Genomic DNA, 24,257 nt, shown 5'->3' on the forward strand with positions numbered 1-24,257 from the left:
TACAGTGGCCAGCCTCCTCTGAATGCTAGTTGTGCAATGTGTATTTCCTGATTTTGACGTATTACAGGAGGAAAATGCAGCAATACAATTTTTACAGGGCCTGCTGCCCAAAATAGGGTCACACAAGGTCCTCTGATGGGCAGGCTGTAGACTACAAAGACGTCTAAAGCACCGTCCAGTATCTCGCAATTAAGATGGGATGACAAACACGGAAACATGTGCCCTGCTGACGTCATGGAACGGAAAGGGGTGGCGTCCTGCTGCGTCACCTCAACGTCATACAGCGCACGAGGGAAGTTAAGTGGGGAAGCAATTTGTCCAGGGGCAACATTCAAGAAAAACAAGTCGGCTCAGACCCAAAGAATGACCACCCCATTCTAGGGGCCATCTAAAAAGGGATACTCTCCCTCTCCCAAACTGTATGATCCCCTCACCAGGCCGGCAGGAGGAAGGAGTCTGAGTTTAATGAGGGACCAGGGGGCGGGCTAAATATGCAAAAAGAGCAGCCTCTGGCCTTGGGGGCTCGTTCTTGCGGGGACCAGCGTGATAGGGATGAGCAGGGCATCTTTAGAACGGGGGGCCTTCTCTACAGGAAGAGGCCGCGAGCCCCGGGCATGCTTAAACCACGGTCCTCAGCGCCACCTGTGCGACTCGGGATCCAACCTCCCCGCACCAGCCCCAGTCCAGGTACCTGGAACTTAGTCCGATCGGTAACCGGCGACTACGTGGGGTACAGGTTACCCGAGCGCGCCCCCGACTGACGCACCGACCTGCGCGCGCACCGCGGGCCGGATGCGTGCGCGCCCCCGGACGTCCCGCCCCGCCCCCTCTGCCGCCCGCGAGCCGGGAGGCGTGCGCGCCCCCGGACGCACCGAGCCGGGCACTCGGAAAGGCGTCCCCGCGGTGCCTGAAAGGTGTTTACTCCGCGCGGGCCTCGTGGGTGGCGAGTGGCGTGGAGTCTGGAACTATCAGAAGCGCCCTGTTACGAGGGGCGGTGCAGGGAGACCATCCCGGAAAGAACGGAGGGCAGTTGGGGGGCTGGGGTTATTTCGGGCAGTCAGGTGGGCGACCCGCAGGGGCGTCTGGAAGGCCCGCGTCGTTAGGGAGCGTAGGAGCGGCGTTTCTGGTTACGGGGTCGGGCAAAGGGCAAAGGTCAGCCTCCTGGTTGGAGAGCACCTCCTTTTTGCCATGGCGGCGTCTGGGGAACCCGGCCGGCAGTGGCAGGAGGTGGCGGCGGTGGTAGTGGTGGGCTCCTGCATGACCGACCTGGTCAGGTTAGTCCGGCCCGGGACACCGAGTCTGAGGTCGCGGGAGGGGGCGGACCGTGCGTGGCACAGGGGCTTTGGCGATAGTGTTCGCTTTTGGGGTGAGCTACAGGTTTCCCCAGCCCGCAGCCTACCTTCCTGACGCTGAAGAGGCAGAATTTGAGTTTGTAAAGGTAACTCTTAGGTCGGGGAACATAGAGGCCAGGATGTAATGAAATCTCTTACTGTTACTTTAGAGGCTCTGCAAGAGCTGCTCCTGTTTTCTTGACCAGGCTGCTGAACCTGTCCCCTGCCTAGCCTAAGGAATGGTTAAGGCATTTTCTCTCTCAGATCGTGCCTATCTCGCAGGGTTTTTATAAGGACTAGGTGAAGGAAAGTCTTTTCTGTACAGTGACATTAACCAGGTTGGATATTATTCGCCTGAACTTGAATGAGTGGAGCAGAGAGGTCAAAAGTCCATCAATCACCTTTCACCGTATTGATCGTTGGCATTCCTGCAGTTCATATTTACACCTTGCCTTTTAGTATTTGTGTCAGTATATAGGTTACCTGACGATAGCCCAAATGGGAACCAAAAACCTACAAACACAGTGTTTACAACCATTTAAAAAAACAATGATCAGATCATGAAAATATGCTGAATGAAAATAGGATGGAGAGAGCCTTCTAATTTTTCATTATTTGAAATGAAAATGGCGGAGTGCCTGGTTGGTTTATTGCTTAGAGCACGCTACTCTTGATCTTGGGGTTGTGGGTTCAAGTTCACCTTGGGCGTAGAGCCTACTCAAAGAAAGATAGGAAGGAAGGAAGGAAGGAAGGAAGGAAGGAAGGGAGAAAAAATGGTTTTCTGATTAAAAACACTACATGTTCATTGTTTTTAAAAAAGCAGATAGCCCAAGAATATCCTCCAATTCAGATTGCTCCCATTTAACAATTTTGTGAATAGCTTTTCAGGTATGATATTTTTTACATTATAAAGATCAAAAACGGTCACGCATACAACAGTAAGACCTCATCTGTCCTGCAACCTTCCTTTTCCAGACAATAGCAGAGAGCCTGAAAATTAACAGAAAGGCCTTGGGACAATCAAAAGAAGTCACCAAATCTCTGCACAACCTGTGTTTTGCTTAGAAAATAGTTCTAGGGTCTTTACATAACCAATTTAGTCTTACACTGCTTAAAATGTTTATAAACTAGGTCATCAAATTTCCAGACCAAGAGTAGAAAGGGGGAGAGACTGCTAGGGGCAGATGTAGTGATTGCCAAAAACCATACTTTTATTTTATGTTGTTGTTTGTTTGTTTATTTTGAGAGAGAGTACAGGAAGGGCAGAGAGAGAGGGAGAGAGAATCCCAATCCCACTGATGGTGCAGAGCCTGATGTGGGGCTTGAGCTCACGAATGGTGAGATCATGACCAGCCGAAACCAAGAGTCAGATGCTTAACCGAATCAGCCACCCGGGAGCCCCCCAAAACCAATACTTTTATAGGTGCAGTAGCAGAAGAGTAAGAAAGCTAAACAATTTTCCCATGCACTCGACCTGAATAAATGTCAGGGTTAAAATTCACAGCCACTTTCTTCTTGAACTAAGAGTTTTCTGTGAAGCTTGACCATCAGATATTAAAGATAATTATACTTTATAAAATGAGGGCTCTTCATACTTTGGAGAGGGGGGAGTGTCAAAGGCACCTGTCATCTCATGTTAGCATCCGTCAGGATTTTAAAATCTTTTTTAAGTTTTAGAAGAATTTAGAGATTATTTATCCCCGCGCTTCAGTTCATGAAAGAGTAAAGTGAGGTCCAGAGAAGAAACTCTTATGTGGTGTATAACTTTTCTAATTTCTCTCATCATTTTCTTTCCTTTATAAAATAACCAGGTTTCTACCCTTCCCATGAATCACTAGTAAAAATTTTATTCCCTTAGAGACTATTCTCATGACTTTTCTGCAAACTTTTTATGGTTTCTGATTACTCCTGCCTCTGAAGATCTTTACAAAATACCTGAGTGTAGAATTTTCATTTAAACCCTGCATCTGTGATAACTTGGCTCCAACTTTGCTAGTTATGGCACTTACCATGATTGTGTTAGTTCCTATGGCTGCTGTAACAAATTAACAAACTTTGTGGCTTAAATAATACAAATGTAATACAGTTCTCCAAGTCAGAAGTCTGACACAGATCTCACTGAGCTAAAATCCAGGTGTCTGTAGGGCTGCATTCCTGGAGGCCCTATGGGAAATCCGTTTTCTTGCATTTTCCAGCTTCTAGAGGCTGCCCACATTCCTTGGCTCATGGCCCCTTCCAACATCTTCGAAGCAAGCAATGGTCAGTCAAGTCTTTCTCACATGGCATCACTCTGAGGCTTACTTTCTGCCTTCCTCTTCTACATTGTAAGAACCCTTGTGATTATAGTGAGCCCAAATGGATAATTCTGGATAATGTCCTTATTTTAAGTTAGCTTATCAGGAACCTTAATTTCCCTTGCCACATAACATAACATTCACAAGTTTCAGGGTTTAGGATGTGAATGTCTTTGGGGCAAGGTGGGAGGGGAACGGGGGGGTGGGAGGGGGACATTATTCTGTCTACCACATTGATTAAGCTTAAAGTCAAAAAATCTTATAATAGTTAGAGCTTGGGGAATCATTGAAGCCCATCAGTCCATCCTCCACATTTAACAGGTGAGGTAAATGTCTCGACTCACCCCGACTCACACAGCCAGTTAGTGGCACAGTGAAAGCTGGAACCCATGTTTCCCAAGCTTTATCCTTCCATTATATCATTCTGCCTGTAATTCTGGCTGATATTGATAGCCCTTTCCATCTGCAGTTCACTCGAAGGCTTGTAGTCTCTGCATTCATTGTTTACTTTGTAAGCGGGTGAAGAACAACCAAGGATTTTTAATTTTCGGGCCTAAAGATAGTATCTTCATGACAGTTCCTTACTTTATTTCTTAGTTTAACTGGAACCAACCCGGACACCTGTGCATATACCGTAGAATCACTTCGGAAATAAGACTCCTTCAGTAACTAATCCCTCTTGGATGGCATCCAAGTCCAACTCACTTTGTATATTACATTACTGTGTGCCAGACACTGCTAATTCAATCAATGAGCCACTTTTTTTTTCATGTCTAATTTCAGTTTGCTATGAATAGTAAGCTCTGTGTACTAATAATTTTAAAATATCATTAGCTCATCCAACATGGTAAACAATGAACATTATTTAATACCCACCTATGTGTATCATTATTCTCTTCTTGAACAGTCATCTCTGAAGTTCCACAATGCAAAGTTAAGAGATATCAAGCTTGTCCTTGTGGAAAATTAAGTCAGAGTTCCTCCAAAGACAGATTTCCATGAAAACCCAATAGCAAATGAATGATTTTAGACATTAAGCTTAGAGATCTTTGTTAATCATGCTTTCTCACTAATAACCTTTATTTCTTATGACATGAATTACCCATTTTTTAAATTGTGCATTCAACAAATACTTCCTGACTTTATACTAAGTCAGGTATTATATCCCCTAAGTGCAGAGGATGCAGGGATGAAAAACAGCCAAAAACCCCTGCCTTGTGGAGCTTACATTCTTTTTTTAAGTAGGCCCCACAGTCCATCAGTCCATCAGCCCATGTGGGGCTTGAACTCACAACCCCGAAAATAAGAGTTACATGTTCTACTGACTAAGCCAGCCAGGTGCCCCTCATGGAGCTTACATTCCAATGAAAAAGACAGTATCAATAGAAATAAGTAAAATGCATAGTATGTTAGGTAAATGCTAAGGAGGAAAATAAAGCATGAAAGGGAGATGGAAGTAGTAATTATTCTAGACCATTGCCCACAGAAAGCCTCACTGAGAAGGTGATTTTGAGTCAAAACCTAGAGGAAAGGAAGCAAGCCATACAGATACTCAGGGGAAGAGCATATGCAAAGGTCCTGAGGTGGGAGCATGCCTCTTATGATCAGTGACCAACAACGAGTCCAGTGTGGCTGAAGAAGGAAAAACAGGAGGGGAGAGGGCAATTAATGATTAAAGGATGTTGGGTCATACCCTGAATAAGATGAAAAGCCACTGGAGGATGAGCAGAGAGATGACCTAATATGATTTGCATTTTAATATCATCACTATGGAGACTGTGTGAGAATAAACCGAAGGAAGGCAAGGGCAGAAAAGAGGAGACCAGTTCAGAGTCAGAAGAATCCTGGCGAGAAATGATGGTAGCTTGAAAGCAGTGCCAATGGGAAGAAATGAGCATCTTTTGATTATATTTTGAAGGCAGAGCTGACGGGATTTGCTGAGGACTAGAGATAGGTCAAGGATTATTCCCAGGTTCTGTGGCCTTTGCAAGTAGAAAGGGAAGCTGACCTTTGCCAAGATACAGAAGATTGTGAGCAGAGCCAACTGGGTACGGAGAGGGCAGTATCGAGCTCAGGGTGGATGTGTGAGATTCGAGGTGCCTGTTAGACATCCAACTGAGACTGTCAAGACAGATACAGGAGTTTGGAGTTCAGAGGATAGGTCCAGCTGGAAATATAAATTTGAGAGTCATCAGTGTATTGATGATATTTGAGGCCGTGAGGCAGGATGAGATCACTGAGGGTCTGAGCTCCGAGGGCACTCAAACATGTAGAGCATACATTTTTTTTACATAATTTATCTCCTGTCTCCCCGTCTCTCCATACTCCTAAAACTTGCTTTGAGACAAGTTGAATACAAACCCATGTTTACATTTCCATGGCAATAGACTATGATGTCAACTAAAACCCTATGTTATCCTTTTACATGCTCCAATTAAAGGTGATGGCTTGAGAGATAAGGCTCATGTTCAACCAAGCATCTAAATTTAATCCTTGGCAAGTCAGGAAATGATTGCTTAATTCTCAAGAGATTTTAATTGGATGGCAGAATAAGTGAATTTAGAAGCTTTTTGATCCAAAGTGGATGAAACGTTGGACATGTATTACTTAGGAAAAAAAAAAAAAGCCAAAAATGTATGCCATACCTAGAAAAGGTTACACGTGTTTAACGTATTACAGTAACCTCTAACCTGCATTCCCCCAGAAGCCTCTTGACTGTCATGTTTAGAACAGAAAACTCTCTTGTGCATCACATTTTCAGTAAAGTAAAAGCCAGAGGAATGTTAATCTGAGGAATACCCTGCATGTCCAATGTTAAAGCAATAGAATATCCTTTATTATTCCTTCTGCTCCTTAAATTGGTCTTGAAAGTTGATTATTAGTTACCAACTTTTAAGTTAGTATTTTGGTAAATGTTTCTGTCAACCAAATTCCCTAACATCAAAATAAATCTTTCATCGGAAATTTGCTAATTCTGGTCCCTTCGAGGAAAACATGTATTAAAAAGTAAATTACATATGACAAAGCAAGCCCACCTCCCATGTGGTATTACCAAGAAGTCCCTTTAGTCATCCGTTCCTTTGTCAGCTCTTCATGCCCTAGTGTCTGTATTCTAGGGAAAGGAAGGTCGGGCAGGCTTCATGATGAATGTTGCTCCGGAAGTTTGGTCACTTGTGTACAGCATTCAAAGACTGAAACTGTGCTAAGTGCTAAGGATACTGCAATTAGTAAAACATGGTCATTGCTCCTGAAGGCAGACACAAAGATCGATCACTGTAGTGTGATGTGGTTAAGTGCCCGCAGCGTCTACAGGAGCAGAGGGAAAAGCGCCTGGATGGGATGCCTCCTGAGCCAAGTTTTAGAAAATACGCAGGAGCGCCTGGGTGGCTCAGTCAGTTAAGCTTTTGATTGCAGCTCAGATCATAATCTCACAATTTGTGAGACGGAACCGTCGTCAGGCTCTGCGCTGACAACCCAGAGCCTGGTTGGGAGTCTCTCTCTCCTCTGCCCTTCCCCCACTCGCGCACACACACGTGTTTTCTCTCTGAAAATAAACTTTTAAAAAAAGAAAAGAAGCAGGTTCTAACCCAGCAAAAAAGAGGAAAGGATTAAGTACATTCTGGCCAGCTGGGATAACACACAGAAGTAAAGTCACAGATGTGGGTATATGTGGGTGTGCTGAGGACAGCAGCTACTGGGTCTATGAAGAGTCACATGTAAGATGTTGATGTAGGGGCGCCTGGGTGGCTCAGTTGGTTAAGTGTCTGACTTCGGCTCAGGCCACGATCTCATGGTTCATGAGTTCCAGCCCCACATTGGGCTGTCTGATGTCAGCACAGAGCCTGCTTGGGATTCTCCCCTTCTCTCACCGCCCCTTCCCCACTGTCTGTCTCGCGCGCGCGCAGAATAAATAAACTTAAAAAAAAAAAAAGATGAAAGGACTCATCAGCCATGCTAAAGTGCTAGGGTTTTTATCTGTAGGCCCTGGGAACTAGCAAAGGGCCCAAAGGACAGGAACAACATGGTCAGATTTGTATTCCTATAGCTCACTTGCTGCCAAAGGGAGGATAATGCCTATTCTAACCTATCTCACAAATGTAAAGTTCGAGCATAATCCATTCTTGATTATTCACGATGATGGGAATGTGGGAGAAGCATGAGCACCAAAACCCAAAAATAATAGATAAGTTAAAATTTTTAATAATTGATTCCAGAATACATTTTTTTTTGTGTGCGCTGATTTATCTTTCTAATTATATTTCGCTTAGGATAAAATTAATTCCATTTGTATTCCTTTAACCTACACCAGCAGATGGCAGGAAGAAGTAGCCTGGATAATTACAATGTGGTGACAGAAGTCATTTTGAAATTTAAAGTTTACTATAATTAATTGGCAAAATAGAAAACAAAATACTGGTTGTGTAGTTATTTATCACTATTCATACTTTGCTTGTCTTCTTCAGTGAAGTAAAATGTTTTCCATCAGGAACTTTGATAAATGCTTTAGCTTCACCAGTTCCTTTTCTGCTCTGTTGTTCCGCATCCTGCTTTTCCCACATACCTTACGCCGTCCTATAGTTGTCCCGTCCCCACTCACTAATCCCCCATCCACACACATAGTTCTCCTGCCCTCTCCTCTCACAGGTTCTAGCTCCAGGATTAGGTCTTTCTGTACCTCTCTAGCCAAGCTTCTATTCTCTCTCCAGAACTTTGCTCACCCGGGAGTAAGGAGGTCTGTGTGTAATTGTCCAAAAAGACTAGTTGACATCAGATGGCATTTTAATTTTTAAATAATGTTTTTACTGTTTGACTTGTTAGCCTCTCCCAGTGCCGTCTGTACTCAGTCTTCAATCCTGTATTGGAGGGATGGAAGAGGATGTGGCCCCTTATTGTTTCCTTTATTCTGACCAGATTCCTGTTTAATAACTAGTTTACTTTTCTCCTTGGGCTACACTCGTACACAGCACTTTTGCTCTGCTCTCACCTCATTGTAAGATTTATGTACAGAGGCATCTGTCATCCCAGCTATTTCTAGAAGTGTCTTTTAAGGTATAGATCATTCATTCAAAAATATTTACTTGTGACCATGATGGAGTAACTAGTACCAGACTTAACCTTCCCACCATAAACAACTAGAAAATGGGGTATATAAGGGACAAGATCTATGAAGCAGCTGGATATTGGACAGCAGGCGTGTTATCCAGAAGAGAAAGGAAACAAACTGGTGAGTCCTGGAGGCACATTACTGACCATGGCACAGAGAGAAGAAACCCGGGGAAAGCATGGCAAATATCAGTGAGGTGAGAAAATGGATTTCATAGTTTAGGGAGACTAAGGTAGCTAGAATTTGAGGGAACATGCACTAGTGAGGAAGGAGCTAATCGGGGAAAGGTCCAGAAATCTGCATAGGAGTCCCCTTGAGTCTAAATACTAAATGGACATACATAGAAACTCCACAAAGCCAGGCCACTATTGGAGAGCTCTAAGCTGAACATTTCCCAGGTATCACATTCTATTCAGCCAGAAACATTGTTGAACCCCTGGAGCATTCAGTAGAGATCCCAGAAGGACCACAACTTAAGGGGTAAACGTGCCCTAAAGTAAAGGCTACTCTAAACTCTTTCTAATAAATCACAAAAACAATCCTTAAAGGATCAAACAGATCCACAAATTATTTAGATGCCCAAAAAAACAAAGTTCAACCCTTTGGAAAAATACAACAGAATTAAGACACTCAACAGTGTAACCTTTGAAATATTCAGCCTCCAATCAAAAATCAATAGTCATGCAAAGAATCAAGAAAATGTAATCCATAACCAAGGGGGGAAAAAAATCAATCAAAATTGACCTGCAGAAATGGCAGGGATGGTGGAATTAGCAGAAAGGGATTTTAAAAGAACCATTATAAAATGCTCAGTGATTTAAAGAAAAACACGAATACTGTGAGGAGAAAAGTGGAAGATGTATAAAAGAACCAAATGGAAGTTTAAGAAATGAAAAATTCTTTTGATGGGCTTATCAGCAGAGTAGACATTACAAAAGGATCAGTATACTTGAAGATAGTAAGAGATAGCCTCTAAATTGAAGCATAGAGAAGAAAATGACCAAAATGCACAGAGCCTTTGTGATTTGAGACAAGGAATCTGTCATTTGTGTAATTGGAGTCTAAGAGTAAGAGTGGGTGAGGCACAAAACAATATTTGAAGACATAATGGCTGAATTTTTTTCAAATTTCATGAAAATTATAAATATATAGATCTAAGAATTTCAATGAACCCCAAGCAGGATAAGCATACTGTAAACAACAAAGCACATTGTAATCACATTCCTGCAAACCAATTAGAAACTCTTAAGTCTCTGAAACAGACATTACATATGTAAGGGGACAAAGATTGAATGCAGACTTCTTGTCAGAAACCATGCAAGCCACAAAAAAAAAAAAAAAAATCTAAAGTGCTTCAAAAATAATCTACATAGAATTCTGTATCTTTCCGATATGAAGGGGAAATAAAGACAGAAAAACAATAGCTGAGAGAACTTATCACCAGAAACTCACACTGCAAAAAGTATTGAAGTTCTTTAGGTGGAACCAAAATGATACTAGATGTTAACTCAGATCTACCCAAAGGAATGAAGAGCCCAGAAATGGCAAATACAAAGACTTAACTTCTATTTCTTAATTTCTTTAAAGGCAATTGATAGTTTAAGCAAAAATAACAGTTTTGTAAGGTTTGTATAATATAGAAGTAAAATATGTAACAATAATAGCACAAAGGATAGGAAAAGAAATGAAAAAATACAATCGTAAAGTAAATTACACTTGTAAGTGAAGTGGTATAGTAATGTTTGAAAATAAGCTGTGATAAGTTGAAAGATGCTCATTGTCACTTCTAAAAACAGAAAAACAGGAGGGGCTCCTGGCTGGCCCAGGTGGTAGAGAGCATGCAACTCCTAAGTATCTCAGAGTAGTAAGTTTGAGCCCCACGTTGGGTGTAGAGATTACTTTAAAATCTTTTAAAAAATAGACAAAAGAGAGTTAACACATCGGTAGTGAGTATGAAGTAGAATACAGCTAATCCAAAACAAGATAGGGAAAGGGGAAAGAAATCAAGGAGTATTATAATGTCAGATAGTGATACTGATCTGAAGAAAATGCTCCATAAATGTTCTCACGTCTCTGCGTGATCAGGACTTTCTGGGCAAAGCTCTCTAGCGCCAGGATTAAAGAATGTTTGAATGGCAAACAAACCTTGCAAGTCCGAGACCTCTGGGGAGATTTAGGGACTTCTCCCTTGGACACATTTATTTACATTCTGGGGCCTGTAAATCTAGAGACCTCCCTGCTCCCCCTGAGAGGATCCATTTACGTTAGGATGCAAAGGTCACTAGGTCGTGTTTTCTCCCTCTCCCCCTCCCCCACCCCAGGGGGGAGGAGGGACAGCAGCTGTATGGGCTCCTTCCTATATAGACTCCCAATAATTCATCATTTGGAAGTTCCTCTCGTGTCACCCTGGGGGAGATTGGGACACGGAGAACTATTGTAATTGTGAGTAATTAAAAAGCTGGGTCTCTGATCCAGGAACATAGTATTCTTTGTCAGAATGAATATGTACTTAACAAAACTTGGGAATGGGGACATCTCCTGTAAGGTGGTGTGGGAAGACCTCTCTGAGGAGGAAACATCTGAGCAGAGACGGGAAGGAAGGAAGCCACACAAGACCAGAACACAGGAGACCATACTCTCTTCATTGGTTCTCCTAGTACCTGGCACACTTTGTCACACGTCAGCAAAATTTAAATAAATAAAGGTTCAAGAATATGACATTCTGGAAGGCTGGCCACTTGTGGCCAATATTCTTCATATGTATCCTATACGTTCAAGAATAGTTACATCTTCAGGCAAAACTACTTTTTAGCCACAGACTGGTTTACCAGGAAAAGATAGGATTAGTAGCCAAAATCAGTTAAAAAAAAAAAAAAAAACCAGTTTCAAGCATAATTCAGCTTTCATTCCCTTAAATAAGCCCTTTGTCTACAAATTTAGGGTTGGGAACCACATAATGAAGTTTTAGTTGGGAGGCTAAGTTCTTTTTACAGAGCTGGAAAGAGATATCACTAAGTTGGTTTGGAAATGACTCTCATTTCTGTAAATGTGACCCACACAAATGCTGAGAAGAACAGATACGGTTGAAGAATACAGGCAGTAGGAATAATAAATAATGAACTTTAATTGGGCAATAATAGTACAATTCCCCATTATAGAGATAGAGGCATCCAGTGTGTCAGAAGCTTGCAGCCAAAAGACGAAAGGATGGAACGAAAAAAGCCAAAAAGCGACATATTCCTTGACTTTTGGCTGGAGCCCGGATAGGGTGACCTCTTTGGTCAAAAGACTTCTCATCCCTGTTTCACTAGGTCATTCCTTCCCTTGGTATGAATCATCTCTGAGAATCTAACAAACACATCATTGTCAAGAAGCTAAAAGCAATTGATTAGTTGTTCTGATAACACCTGTCAGTGAAATAACTCAGAGCACAAAACCCAGGCATTTAAGGAGTTGACAAGTATTATTAAACCTGTTTTGCAAGAGAAGAAGCTGGTTCAAAGAGGGAAAAGCTGTCAAAGGTAATACATCAGTAAGCGGCTCAGGCCTGCTGCCTTGCACAACGAGGCTCTAACCTCATGGCCTCTCAAGGCCCAGAAGACTGAGGGGCCATCTCTGAACAGTTAGCAGTGTTTTCTCCTGTGCAACTTTAAAATGTGACATTTTTAAAGCTACTAATTTGTTTTAAATTCAAATATATTTCTTATGACTGGTTTTCTCTGTTTGGGTTTTCTCCCCCATTCAGAAATACACCGTTCTTAATTTTTAAATGGTAGCAATGGTGTATTAACTACCAGTACTGCTCCCTCTTTAGTTTCCTTTGAGCAATTTAATTTGTCTTTGGCGCGCCCTGCTAAACCTTATGTTTGAATTGGGGCGAATCATAGCAATGCTTTCATCGAGGGGATGGTGCCTTGTGTAGATCCTTTCTTGAACCAGACCTTAATTTCATGATATTTCATAAGAGAGAGGAAAGCCTAATCCAAGGTAAATGAGGATTTATAACTCAGAAATGCTTCTGCCTATCGGCAACTGTAACTAACTTTCTAGTGCTTTCCACTCCAGTTCGTTTACCCTTAAAAAAATAAGCAGTAAACTGTCTTAGTCTGGGTTCAAGAGAAAGGGCACAAGACAAAGGCTTCAGTGCACATAAACTGTGCGGGTCTGTAATCCAGGGAGCAAGAAAAGCCTGTACAAAGATACCTGACGTGTTCAACTGGTCGCTCGTTGCTGCGGGACAGCCTGGGGAACCATAACAAAGAAACAGAAACCCCTGGAATGGAAAGACTGGCATTGGGCAAGACTCAGTTGGGCAGGTGGCACCCGCAAGAAGCCAGCGGGAGCCCAGGAAGAAGTGGTGGCAGGGATGCAGGGAGGCCAGATGAATCTGAAGTAGTAACCAGTGGCCTCCCATAATGCACAGATATATTCTTGTTGCACATACCTCTCTGTTGAAGTATATAAAGTAAAACATGAACTTTTGCTCCCTCTCTCCACCCTTTTCATGGATGCTTCTCATTAACATTTCATTTTCTGCGCATTTACATATCCTGTAAGAACATGTACATACATCTTTTTATTTTAAAAAATCGTGAGTTGGGGAGGTCCCCTCTACTTGCTAGATGCTGCCCTGATTCATGAATCGCTTAATAAAGCCAATTTGATCTAAAAAAACAAACAAACATGAATCAGATCATACTAACCTCGTGCTCCGACAGGTTTTTGTTTGTTTGTTTGTTTTCACTCATGTATTACTTGCATCAGGGTTAGGTCTTACTACATTGTCAGCAAGTTGATTTTGTCCTGTAGACGTATACTGGAAAATACCAATAGAACATTTGTTGAGGGGTGCCGGGGTGGCTCCGTCGATTGAGCTTCCGACTTCAGCTCAGGTCATGATCTCGCGGTTCGTGAGTTCGAGCCCCGCGTCGGGCTCGGTGCTGACAGCTCGGATTCTGTGTCTCCTTTTCTCTCTGCCCATCCCCCGCTTGTGCTCTGTCTCTCAAAAATATATAAATCTAAAAAAGATTTTTTTTTTTAAATAGAACATTTGTTGAATGAATGCATGAATGAAGGAATGATACTATGAGTTCTAGTTACAGTTCCTGCTTAGAGGACAGGAGTGGCTGCTAATATTGGGAATGCAGTGGGCGAGGTCTGGTAGAACATGAAATTGTCATTGCCAGACAATTGAACATCCCTGCCGGTCTCCTTCCCTTTCATCAACACCTCCACGTCCGCAGTTCAGAAGTAAGAATGGATGCTACACAGGGGAGACAGAAGAGAGATGTAGGGGAGGAAAAATAATTTTCCCTCTACCCTTCTCAGTTCTTGGCTGAGACCCCAGGAATAAAAGATTAACAGGAGAAAAACAAGTTTACTGGCCTGCATCCCCCAGGTATACATGGGAAATACCCAGAGGAAAATGAGTAACTCCCCAAGGCGATTAGGAATTCAGGATTCTTAATAGGAAAGGGGGAGGAAGGAAGGAGGCTTCTTAGGGGGAGAGCAAATGGCTTAGGAAAGACGAACTAGCCCTCAGTAGAACAAATAGATAAGACAACATTTGTGACAACGTTTATCTGGGTGTGATGTTGACTTCTAGCCTCCTCTCCTGTGACAGGAGTCCATCCTTGCTGGTGGATGAAACTCCTGGGGAGGGGATTCATGGCCATTGAGTCCTTTCGGGGGACTGGTCTGTAGGCAGATAAGGGCAGTTCAGAGAAAGCCTCTCCCTCCATTTGCTACTTTTCACGTGCCTACCACTCAACATAATCAATATACCGAAGTGGCGTATTTGGGCAGCATGTCTTGTCCCCCAGTCGTATTTTGGGGTGGCATTTCCTGCCACCCTTCAGAGACAAGGGAAAACTCTTTTAAAAATTCACTCAGTCAAATATTTTATCAGCCCCATGCTAAGTGGCGAGCCCTCCGGATAAAATGGAGAACATGACAGACTTGGTCCTTGTCCTCACACAGGGAAAGTCCACAGTTAAAGGAAGAAAGAAAGAAGAGTAGGGCATAGATGCGGAAAGGAAAGGGTAGGGTTCCAAAGGAGTGAGAAATTTCAGTGATGGCTAAATTAGTACAGTGCTTGTGTTAATATAAGTTGTTTAGAAAGGAGTTTAAATCCCAGCCATCTGCTCTCACGTCAAACACATACACACTGTACCCCCGATTTCACTCCTCCGTCCCATATATATACATCCCAATATTCATCTGCTGATATATTTTTCATGATTTCCCACAGTCAATAATAAAAAAATATACCTGATTCAAACCAGTGAATTGTGACCCAGATCTAACTACGAATATAGTGGAAATCTTAAGTTTCTTTACCGACAGTCTTACTAATTAAGTTATTTGCCTGTTTTTAGCCACATGGGATATTTTTTTTTCTTTTTGAGGTTGTTATGGATGTTGTTTGTAGCAGCATCAATAAGCCAAGAATTCACATACTCAGTCGCACAGATTACTCATCATTGCCTGTTCATAACAGAATCCTAAAATGTTTAAGATTTCTGATGCAAATCAAAATCTCATCATCACTTGTCATTGCTAAATTAAATGACAGGATAATAACATTACATTAAAACCATTTTTCTCTTGATTGAGTACCTTTTTCAGAAGTGAACCTTGTAGATGGATTTTTTTCATCAGTACTATAAATGCATTTAGAATAGGAGATAAAAATAGAATTGAAAGGGGAGGAGTGGAATAGAATGTTTTCAAATTATTGATGAGTCTCTTTTGAATCTCAAATAACCATATTTGACACTGCACTGCTTGGGAATGGAGTCATTTAGCCCAGTTTATTGAGATTTTTTAGAACCACATAAAGGAGGTGCACAGGTTGAACTTGGTCGTCCTCGACACAGTCACGTGTTCTTGGCATTAGCCATCAGTCATTCCATCGCAAACAGGCTGTTAGTGACCTGTAGGAATTGGCATTGTTCTGTTACTCTATAATTAGGAATAAGAACTGGTTTCAGAAAGATCACAGCGTAGGTGGGAAATGAATATAAATTACAAATCTGCCAGGACAGAGTAGGTTCTCAATTGACTTACTGTCGTGAACTGCTCTCTTGGCCTTTCTTTCCCATCTAAAGCTAATTAACCTTTTCGGTCACACCTGCCATCCTCCCATCTGGTCCGTCTAGCCCACTTCTTTGTGGCCACCCGGTCCTCGTGCCACTGGTGCCCATCTTCTTCACTTGCCCTTATACCAAGGGCTCTTTCCATTCTCAAGTCTTCTGTCCTTCAAAGATTTGTTTCTTCACATTTTCCACTTTGATGTAATGAAAATCATATCCTGGAGAAAACCTTTTACCCTGACTTTTTGTCTCCTTTAGTACTACCCTCATTAGGCAGTAACAGGTCAGTAAAAAAAATCCTTAGCTCTTGGAGAAGTCCCTAAAAATGCAGACGGAAACAAGATTGGCTAGGAGTTGACAATAGTTGAATCTGGGTGATGAGTGCATGGGGGTAGAGAAGTTAATATACTGTTTTCTCTAGTTTTGTATGTTTGAAATTTCCTATAGTAAAAATTTTAAACTAGGTTCTTCAGACTCCGTTTTTTGTTTTTGTTTTTTAATAGATGCTGTTTTTGAGTCAGTACATGAAATGGGCGGTAAACAGGAGGGACTGGGGCTAACACCTGATCCTGTCACTGAAATGCCCCACTCCCACCCCACCTGCAAGGAAACAAGTGTGATTCCTTAGTGCCTAGAATTGAAACTTCCTCCTTCTCCGTAGGTCCTGAACATGGGTACCAGAATCCTGCTACACTTCCTACCTCTTGTTAAAGTGACCAGATCTATCTGTACAGAAACACACATTAACTTGGTCTCATTTATCAAGTCCCATGGTGAATTAAGGTCTGTGCTGGGGGCACTGAGAAGCAGGAATGTGAAGTTACCTCCCTCCAAAAGCTCCCCATCATGGAAAACAAAGGCACCTACGAACACCCCTGATGCAGTACAGACACTAGGAACTGTCATCTGAAGTGGAGCTTCAGTAGCGTGGCTGTGGGACTGTAGGGGAGTAAAGAATCCCGTCAGCAGATGCGTTCTAGAAGGTGATGCCATCCACTGAGTGCTATCGCTTTTTTATGTTTGCTTATTTTTGAGAGAGAAAGACAGAGGGAGTGCAAGCCAGGGGAGGGGCAGGGAGAGAGGGAGACAGAGGATCTGAAACGGGCTCTGCGCTGACAGCAGAGAACCCAGTGTGGGTCTTGAACTCATGAACCATGAGATCATGACGTGAGCTGAAGTCAGACGCCGAACCGACTGAGCCACCCAGGCGCCCTGAATGTTACCTTAAAGGAAAAGATAATCTCTGCTTCTGATTGCGAAGACTAGAGCTCCTTCAGAGAACCTTCCTTCTCTCTTCTGAAGAACTTAAAGTGATTGCAGTTACCAATGTGCCTTTTTTTCCTTCTCTTTTTAAATTATGATAGCCTTACTTCTCGTTTGCCCAAAACTGGTGAAACCATTCATGGACATAAGTTTTTTATTGGCTTTGGAGGGAAAGGTGCCAACCAGTGTGTCCAAGCTGCTAGGCTCGGAGCAAAGACATCCATGGTGTGCAAGGTAAGTGTAAACTACAGTGGAGAGGCTCCTAGAGGCAAGAGTCTGTTTTTAAGATTTGAGTTGTTTTTATTTTTTAACCGTTTGAAAGTGAACAATTCAGTGCCATTTAGTACATTCCCAGTGTTGTTGGACAACCATTATTCTCTTTAGTTCCAGAACAATTCTATCATTCCAAAGTAAAATTCCTTACCATTAAGCAGTTTCTCCCCATCCCCCCCCCACCCCACTCCCACCCCCAGACCCTCACCACCACCATCTGTCTCTGTGGATTTATCTATTTGGATATTTCCTAGAGATGGAATCTTAGGATACGTGACATTTTGTGTCTGGCTTATTTCACCTAACGTAGTATTTTCAAAGTCCATCTACCTTATAGCATGTACTATTTTTTTTTCCTTTTGTGGCGGAATAATATCCCATTGTACATACCATTATCTGTCTATCCATTTGTCTGTTGATGGACACTTGAGCTGTTTCCACCTCTTGACTATTGTGAATATGCTGCTGGAAACATGCATTTACATGTACTTGCTTTTGAGTATCTGGTTTGTTCTTTTTTGTTTAATTTTTTTTTGGTAGTTCCTTGTTAAAGATTTAAACAGGAGAGGATAATCTTCCTTGTCCTTTAGATTGCTTTCTACCTCCGTGTGTCCTCTGGGAAGTAGCAGTCCTCAAATAACTTAATTATGCACGTCTTTAACTTGCTGGGCTTCCAAGTGAAGGATGAGAAGTGAGAGGAATTCGCCTGCCCCACTGAGTTTCTGTATGCCAGCTTCTGAACGACAGAAGTTAATCCTGCTTTTAGCAGTTTTCGCTGCAACACAGCTCTTGGAAAGTCGGTGTAATAACTTGTGATTCACTCGTGTAGCTCTTAAGTTATTTCTTCTAATGCTAGCCCTTGGATCAGAAAGGAATCTGGGCTTTACTGAACTACCCATAACTAATTTTTAGGCATAATTCTTTTTGCAGGAATATAAGGAAATGGTATGTAAAATATCCCCTATTTCTATCCATCCGTCTGAAATTATTTGAAAATAAGACAAAATTGGCTGCCAGAGGTTCAGTGTTTGCATGTTTAATGAAATTTTAAGGTGCTTGCATCACTGGTGTAACAAAAAAGATAATTTACTTTAGAAAAGCTAGACTCGGTCTACACAGTAAAAGATAAGAGGAATCTGAGAAATTTAAAAGAATGAGCCCTCTCCTGTAGGCTGGGTCATTTTTACCAAAATGTCTCTGAAATGTCACTTCCCAGTGCACACAGCACTCTTCTCTCCATGGGAGTCTTTAAATGATGTACAAACGATAAGCGATTATCATTTCATCTGCTAATGAACTGCAGTTTTATTTCTAATTTATGATTAACACGATATAATTCTCATCTGGCTGTTTGGTCAAAAACATCACATGAAGCACAAGATTCAAAGTAAGAAACCCTCGTTTGCTAAGGTTGAACTCTTGATAGATTTTAAATGTCAATCATCCATGAATTATTGATGACCCATTACATGCTAGGAATTATGGGGCGAGGAGAGGGAGCTGTAGGCCTGACCTCTCCTGTACTTGATTAGAATTGAAGGGTTTGGGGAGTCATCAGATGGTGCTGACTTAACGGGGGCTTGGGAACTGGAAAGAGGACGATATTTCCTGGCTGGGAAAATGTGGACAGAGAATGGGTATTGGAAGCAAAGTACCAAAAATGGCTGCTCTGGGAAGAGAGGAGTTCCCTAGAGCGGAGCCGTAAAAGGAGAGATTAGAGAACCCCTCTTGGAAGCTTCATAAATGCTATTCATGTAGCCATGAAAGTCAAAATTGGATGTCCCCTGGGATCTCATCCAACTCGAAGATTGAGATTGGTGTTATTTTGGGTCTGTTGAATTTGAGGCAAAGAGAAACGCAAAATAGAAATATTTGAGTTGTGGAAGTGAACTTGGGAAGTGAATCATGCAACCATCAGGAGTGGATGTGAGAGGAATAGACAGCAGAGGGCTGTATTTGGGGAAATGTTACAGTTAGGAGTTTGATAAAGCAGTGGTGCTGTCTTATTCCAGTCCGTGTATGACAGTTTGTGTTAGCACCTGTGCAGTTTGGAAAGTGCTTTATATCTACTGTGCCCCTGATGCAGTCATCTGCTGTCCAGCCCCGTGCTAGGCTTCAGCATGGGTATCTGTACAGCGAGGATAAGAAAGCATGGCTTCAGCCAAAACCCATACGGGGTGCTTTTGCTTAGATAACCTGGAACCTTTAGACACATATTTCTTTAGCTTAATGTTCTTAGACTTCTCTATATATCTGTACATGTCTATAGATATATGTAGATAGATAGGTGATGTATTTGATATAGGTATAGATATGGATATAGATATATATATAGATATAGACATTTTTTTAAGTAGATTTCATGCCCAGCGTGGAGCCCAACGTGGGGCTTGAACTCACAACTCTGAGATCAAGACATGAGCTGAGACCAAGAGTCAGACACTTAACTGACTTTACAGTATTCTTAGACCTGTTAAAGAGAAAAATATCTTAGGGGTGCCTGGGTGGCTCAGTCGGTTGGGCATCCAACTTCAGCTCAGGTCATGATCTCACAGCTTGTGGGTTTGAGCCCTTCCTCAAGCTCTGTGCTGACAGCTCAGAGCCTGAAGTCTGCTTTGGTCTCTGTGTCTCCATCTCTCTCTCTGCCCCTCCCCTGCTCATGCTCTTTCTCTTAAAAATAAACAAACATTAAAAAAAATCTTTTTTAGGAAAAATTGGTGCGCCTGGGTGGCTCAGTCGGTTAAGTGTCCAACTTCAGCTCAGGTCATAATCTCACAGTTCGTGAATTCGAGCCCCACATCAGGCTCTGTGCTGACAGCTCAGAGCCTGGAGCCTGCTTCAGATTCTGTGCCTCCCTGTCTCTGTGCCCCTTCCCCGCTCACGCTATGTCTGTCTGTCTGTCTGTCTCTCTCTCTCTCTCAAAAATAAACATTTAAAAAAAATTTTTTAAGAAAAATATCTTTTATAGTAGAAGGTGTCATTATCCATTAATCTTGATATTTTTTCCATTGGTGAAGTATTTTCTTATTAAGCAAATTAGCCAACCTGCTGTATAGCAGTTTTTTAAAGATGACAACTTTCAAGTGGAAACCAAAATCATGACATTACTCCAGATAAAAATGAAGAGATGGAGCAAAAGAAAAACAGGTAGAAAATTTCCTACAGTTTTCTTAACAACATTTACTTACCTACTATTACCCTGCAACAAACTAAAATTCAAGCTCTGGTGAAGTAAGACTGATGGCACATGCAAAACATCTTCTTTTGAGCTCAGGGGAATTATTTGCCAAGATACTGTGATGAGGACTATTAAGCAAGAGTCCGTCGATATGTATCCAGCGCAACGTGTAATAATGAAACACTTCAAGTTGTTAAGAGTTGTACAGTCAGTACTCAACTGAGTCGTGGGCCCAAGGCCACAGTCGAAGGATAACTGTAAATGATATTTTCAGATTAAAAATCTAGGCAGATATCATAGAAAACGAAAGTCTTCTTGGCAGGGCAGAGTCTGTTAGAATACCTTTCATAATACCTGATTTTTGTGTTTCCTCTTCCACCATTCCATTGAAGATAAATGTTGGAGGAGGAAGTTGTTTCTAGATATCCAAAACTGGCTGCTAGGGAGGACCTTGGGAGAATAAAGAGTTCAAGTTGTGGTTGCCTGGAATGAGCCCAAAGACCCTGCTTCTTGTGCGGTGGAAAGGAACCCTGAGCAGGCAAGGACCCAAATAACCCCGATCTCAAATCAGCCAACTGGGAGGACCCTCAAGGACCCTGGTCTTGCTTTCCTCAAACATGACATTATCAAAACTCACTAGGTCCATCTGGCTGGCTCATTTGGTAGAGCATGTGACTCTTGATCTTGGTGTCATGACTTAAGCCCCACATTGGGCATAAAGCTTACTTAAAAAAAAAAAAAAAGACAGGGCACCTGGGTAGCTCAGTCAGTTGAGTGCTGACTTCAGTTCAGGTCATGATCTCACAGTTTGTGAGTTCAAGCCCCACATCGGGCTCTGTGCTGACAGCTCAGAGCCTACAGCCTACTTCAGATCCTGTGTCTCCCTCTCTCTCTCTCTCTGCCCCTCCCCAACTCACGCTCTCTCTCTCTCTCTCCCTCAAAAAGAAAATAAATATTAAAAAAATTTAATGAAAATAAAAAGGTAAAAGAAAAAAAAAACTAATAAAAACAGCTGTGTGTTTTCCCTGAGGAATGGGCAGATATTAAGCTCTGTGACAGAGGCAGTATATTAGAGCCACGCATTCAAGGTCTGACCCTCAGGCATCCTGCAAACTGTCAGTGGTCTGGACAGTACAGAAATTGAGAATAAGCAATTAGAAATATTTATAGCAATTTCACAGAGGAATTTTATAGCTGTTGAATATAATAGTAATAATAAATTAAGCCTTGTATTTTGTAGGATTTTTTTCTGTTTTTATTTGTTATATTTTATGGAATTATTAGTCCACAATGGATTGAAAATGAAAAAAGAAAAAAAAAACTGAGCCTTCACTACAGATGGTTTGAAAAGCAGTATATTAGAGTACTCATCATCTTAACCAAAAAGGTACCTTGTCAGTTAGATTACTGTGGGACAGTCAACTGTGCAGTAAGATTTAGTTTTCAAAGATCAAAAATTAGTCACCATCCCTTTCCAAGTAATCCCATTCCAGGAATGAAGTGAAATTTGTCCTTTCCTGAGCTCTGCTGTAGGACAACTGGCTAGAACTAATGGTTATATTGATTGGAATGCTTGGCCACATGTCCAAACACAGGGTACCCTATGACCCTAACCAAATAATGTGTGTCTCATATAGGAAGAATGGAAGAAATAATTGGGTTACCACCAACTCACCTCCACTCTTGGATAAGCAGGCCTCATAATACTGATTGTAGCATTAATTTTGTATGTTAAGGGCCATTATGAAGCTAAACACCCATTTAGATAGGATTTAAACCACCAGCTAGCTTAAACAAGTGGAATCGTATATATTCTTCTTTCCTCTTTTAGGCAAAGCCACAAGTAACAAGTTAAAAAAAAATAATATTCTGAGGGACTTACTCCAAAAAGCAACTGCCAGGTTTTGTCATAGGACAACAAATGCATGTTAGTATCCCTAACCTGCTGTTCAATAGGACTTTCGGGACTGAAATGTCACAGAATGTCTTGAGTCACAAATATTAAATTGTGTTCAACTTCATTTGAGTGTTAATTATGTTTTTGTGCACTCTACCTTTGAAAGTTGGCAATCTGTTTTAATATATGTGATAAATTTCTTAGAATATTCAACTTCATGTGACCTTGAGTACGGTATCTTGGTCCTCTAGGTTTTATTTTCCTCAACTATGTGTTGATGGATAGAATTACTAGATGTTTTCTGCCATCCAAGGATTCCAAGAAGCCCATTTCTCAGCCATTTTGAAATGTGGATGTTTGTTTGTTATAAATGTCGTGCTAACTGAAGTTACCTTCCTCAGCATTAGGTCACGGTTCTGGACTATGGAAGCCATGACTGGCTCTCCCTCAATGCAGAGAGCCTTCTCGGTGGTAAGAGTGAAGGAAATATCTCAGTAGCCTTAGCTGGAGGAAATGTTCTTGCTCCTGATACAGCCAGCCCTTTTGTTTTCCGTGATTCTAATTTACATCTCCCTATAGCCGCATTATCCAAGATGGTAGCCACTAGCCACGTACAGCTAGATTTAAATGTAATTAAAATAAAAGTGTAAATTGAGTTGCTCAATCATACTGGCTGCATTTCAAGTGCCTGTTTGGGGCAGCACAGTTAGAGAACGTTTCATCCTTGCAGAAAGTTCTATTCAGCTGCATTGCTCTACAGTCTTCAGGGTAGAGCTAAGCCTGGGATTTCCTGAAGAGCCTCTCGGGTTCTAGGAGTTGCCTTAGCATAAGTGCAAGTAGTTGTCCATAATTGCCAATGACCTGGCTTCTTTCACCTGGAACAGGGTCCCTCAGACTATGGTTTTCCCAGAATCCTTCTACCCAAAAGTGGTTTTCGCAGAACCCTTTTACCCGAAAGTATTTCACTGCTACTATCTGAAAGGATAGTGTAGGAGTGCCTTCAAGAGGGCTGTTTAGGAGCAAAACCTTCTATAGACCCTTTTGGCAGCCACTGCTAGGAGAGTCTGAGTGCCTGTGGTCACATCCCTTTAAGAATGATAAGATAGGGGCGCCTGGGTGGCTCAGTTGGCTAAGCATCTGACTTCGGCTCAGGTCATGATTTTGCGGTTTGTGAGTTCGAGCCTCCCCCACTGTCAGCCTGTGCTCACAGCTCAGAGCCTAGAGCCTGCTTCGGATTCTGTGTCTTCCTCTCTCTCTACCCCTCCCCTGCTCTCTCTCTTTCTCTCAGAAATAAACAAACATTAAAAAAAACTTTAAGAATGATAAAATAGGCCCAAGAAAATAAATAGGCAACTAAGATGACCAAATACTTATGAACACATTTCACGTACAGGGCTTGAGTCTTGCTAAGCTAGAGTCTCCAATAAGCTTTAGGAAGGCTAGACCTTTAGGGAGATTGTTTAGGCAAACAACATAAGATGATATTCAATTAAATGTTTAATGGTACCTATTAGGAATGCTCTAGGAGTTTAGGAAATGAGAGCATTAAGAAGGGCTAGAATAGGGAAGGTAGGCTTTAAGTTGTGCTTGAAAAACAGGTAAGGTTTGATTAGGTGGAGAGAGGAAAGGACTTCCAAGTTCTCAGAAGGCAAGGAAATAGACACGACTGAATTGTATTCACCTTGTGTTTTAACACAAATGATCATACCAAGTTAACAGTGCTTTTCTACTGACCACTCTGTAGAACAGAGAAATCCAACTACTTTTGCCAAATAAGAGTGTTAGAAAGAGAAGCCAGCAAAGCAAGGGGGAGCGAGCCTAGC

The 24,257-nt window shown here is 42.0% G+C and overlaps 2 protein-coding genes across 3 annotated transcripts in view; one reads left to right on the forward strand and one right to left on the reverse strand.

Annotated features, from left to right (window-relative positions):
- Positions 1 to 777, reverse strand: part of LOC125937310 (BRISC and BRCA1-A complex member 2) — a 119,109-nt gene extending 118,332 nt beyond the window's left edge. For both annotated transcript variants that reach the window (XR_007462347.1, XM_049651919.1), the window contains exon 1: positions 692 to 777. The gene's annotated coding sequence lies outside the window, so the exon portion shown is untranslated. The remainder of the gene's footprint in view (positions 1 to 691) is intronic.
- The window catches only part of RBKS (ribokinase), an 85,339-nt gene continuing 61,858 nt past the window's right edge, over positions 777 to 24,257 (forward strand). Inside the window, exons 1-2 of the mRNA XM_049651910.1 lie at positions 777 to 1,274; positions 17,188 to 17,320. Coding sequence (XP_049507867.1) covers positions 793 to 1,274; positions 17,188 to 17,320 — 615 coding nt within the window. The 5' untranslated portion in view covers positions 777 to 792. The remainder of the gene's footprint in view (positions 1,275 to 17,187; positions 17,321 to 24,257) is intronic.

This window comes from Panthera uncia, assembly GCF_023721935.1.
Source record: "Panthera uncia isolate 11264 chromosome A3 unlocalized genomic scaffold, Puncia_PCG_1.0 HiC_scaffold_12, whole genome shotgun sequence".
NCBI classification, from domain to species: Eukaryota; Metazoa; Chordata; class Mammalia; order Carnivora; family Felidae; genus Panthera; species Panthera uncia.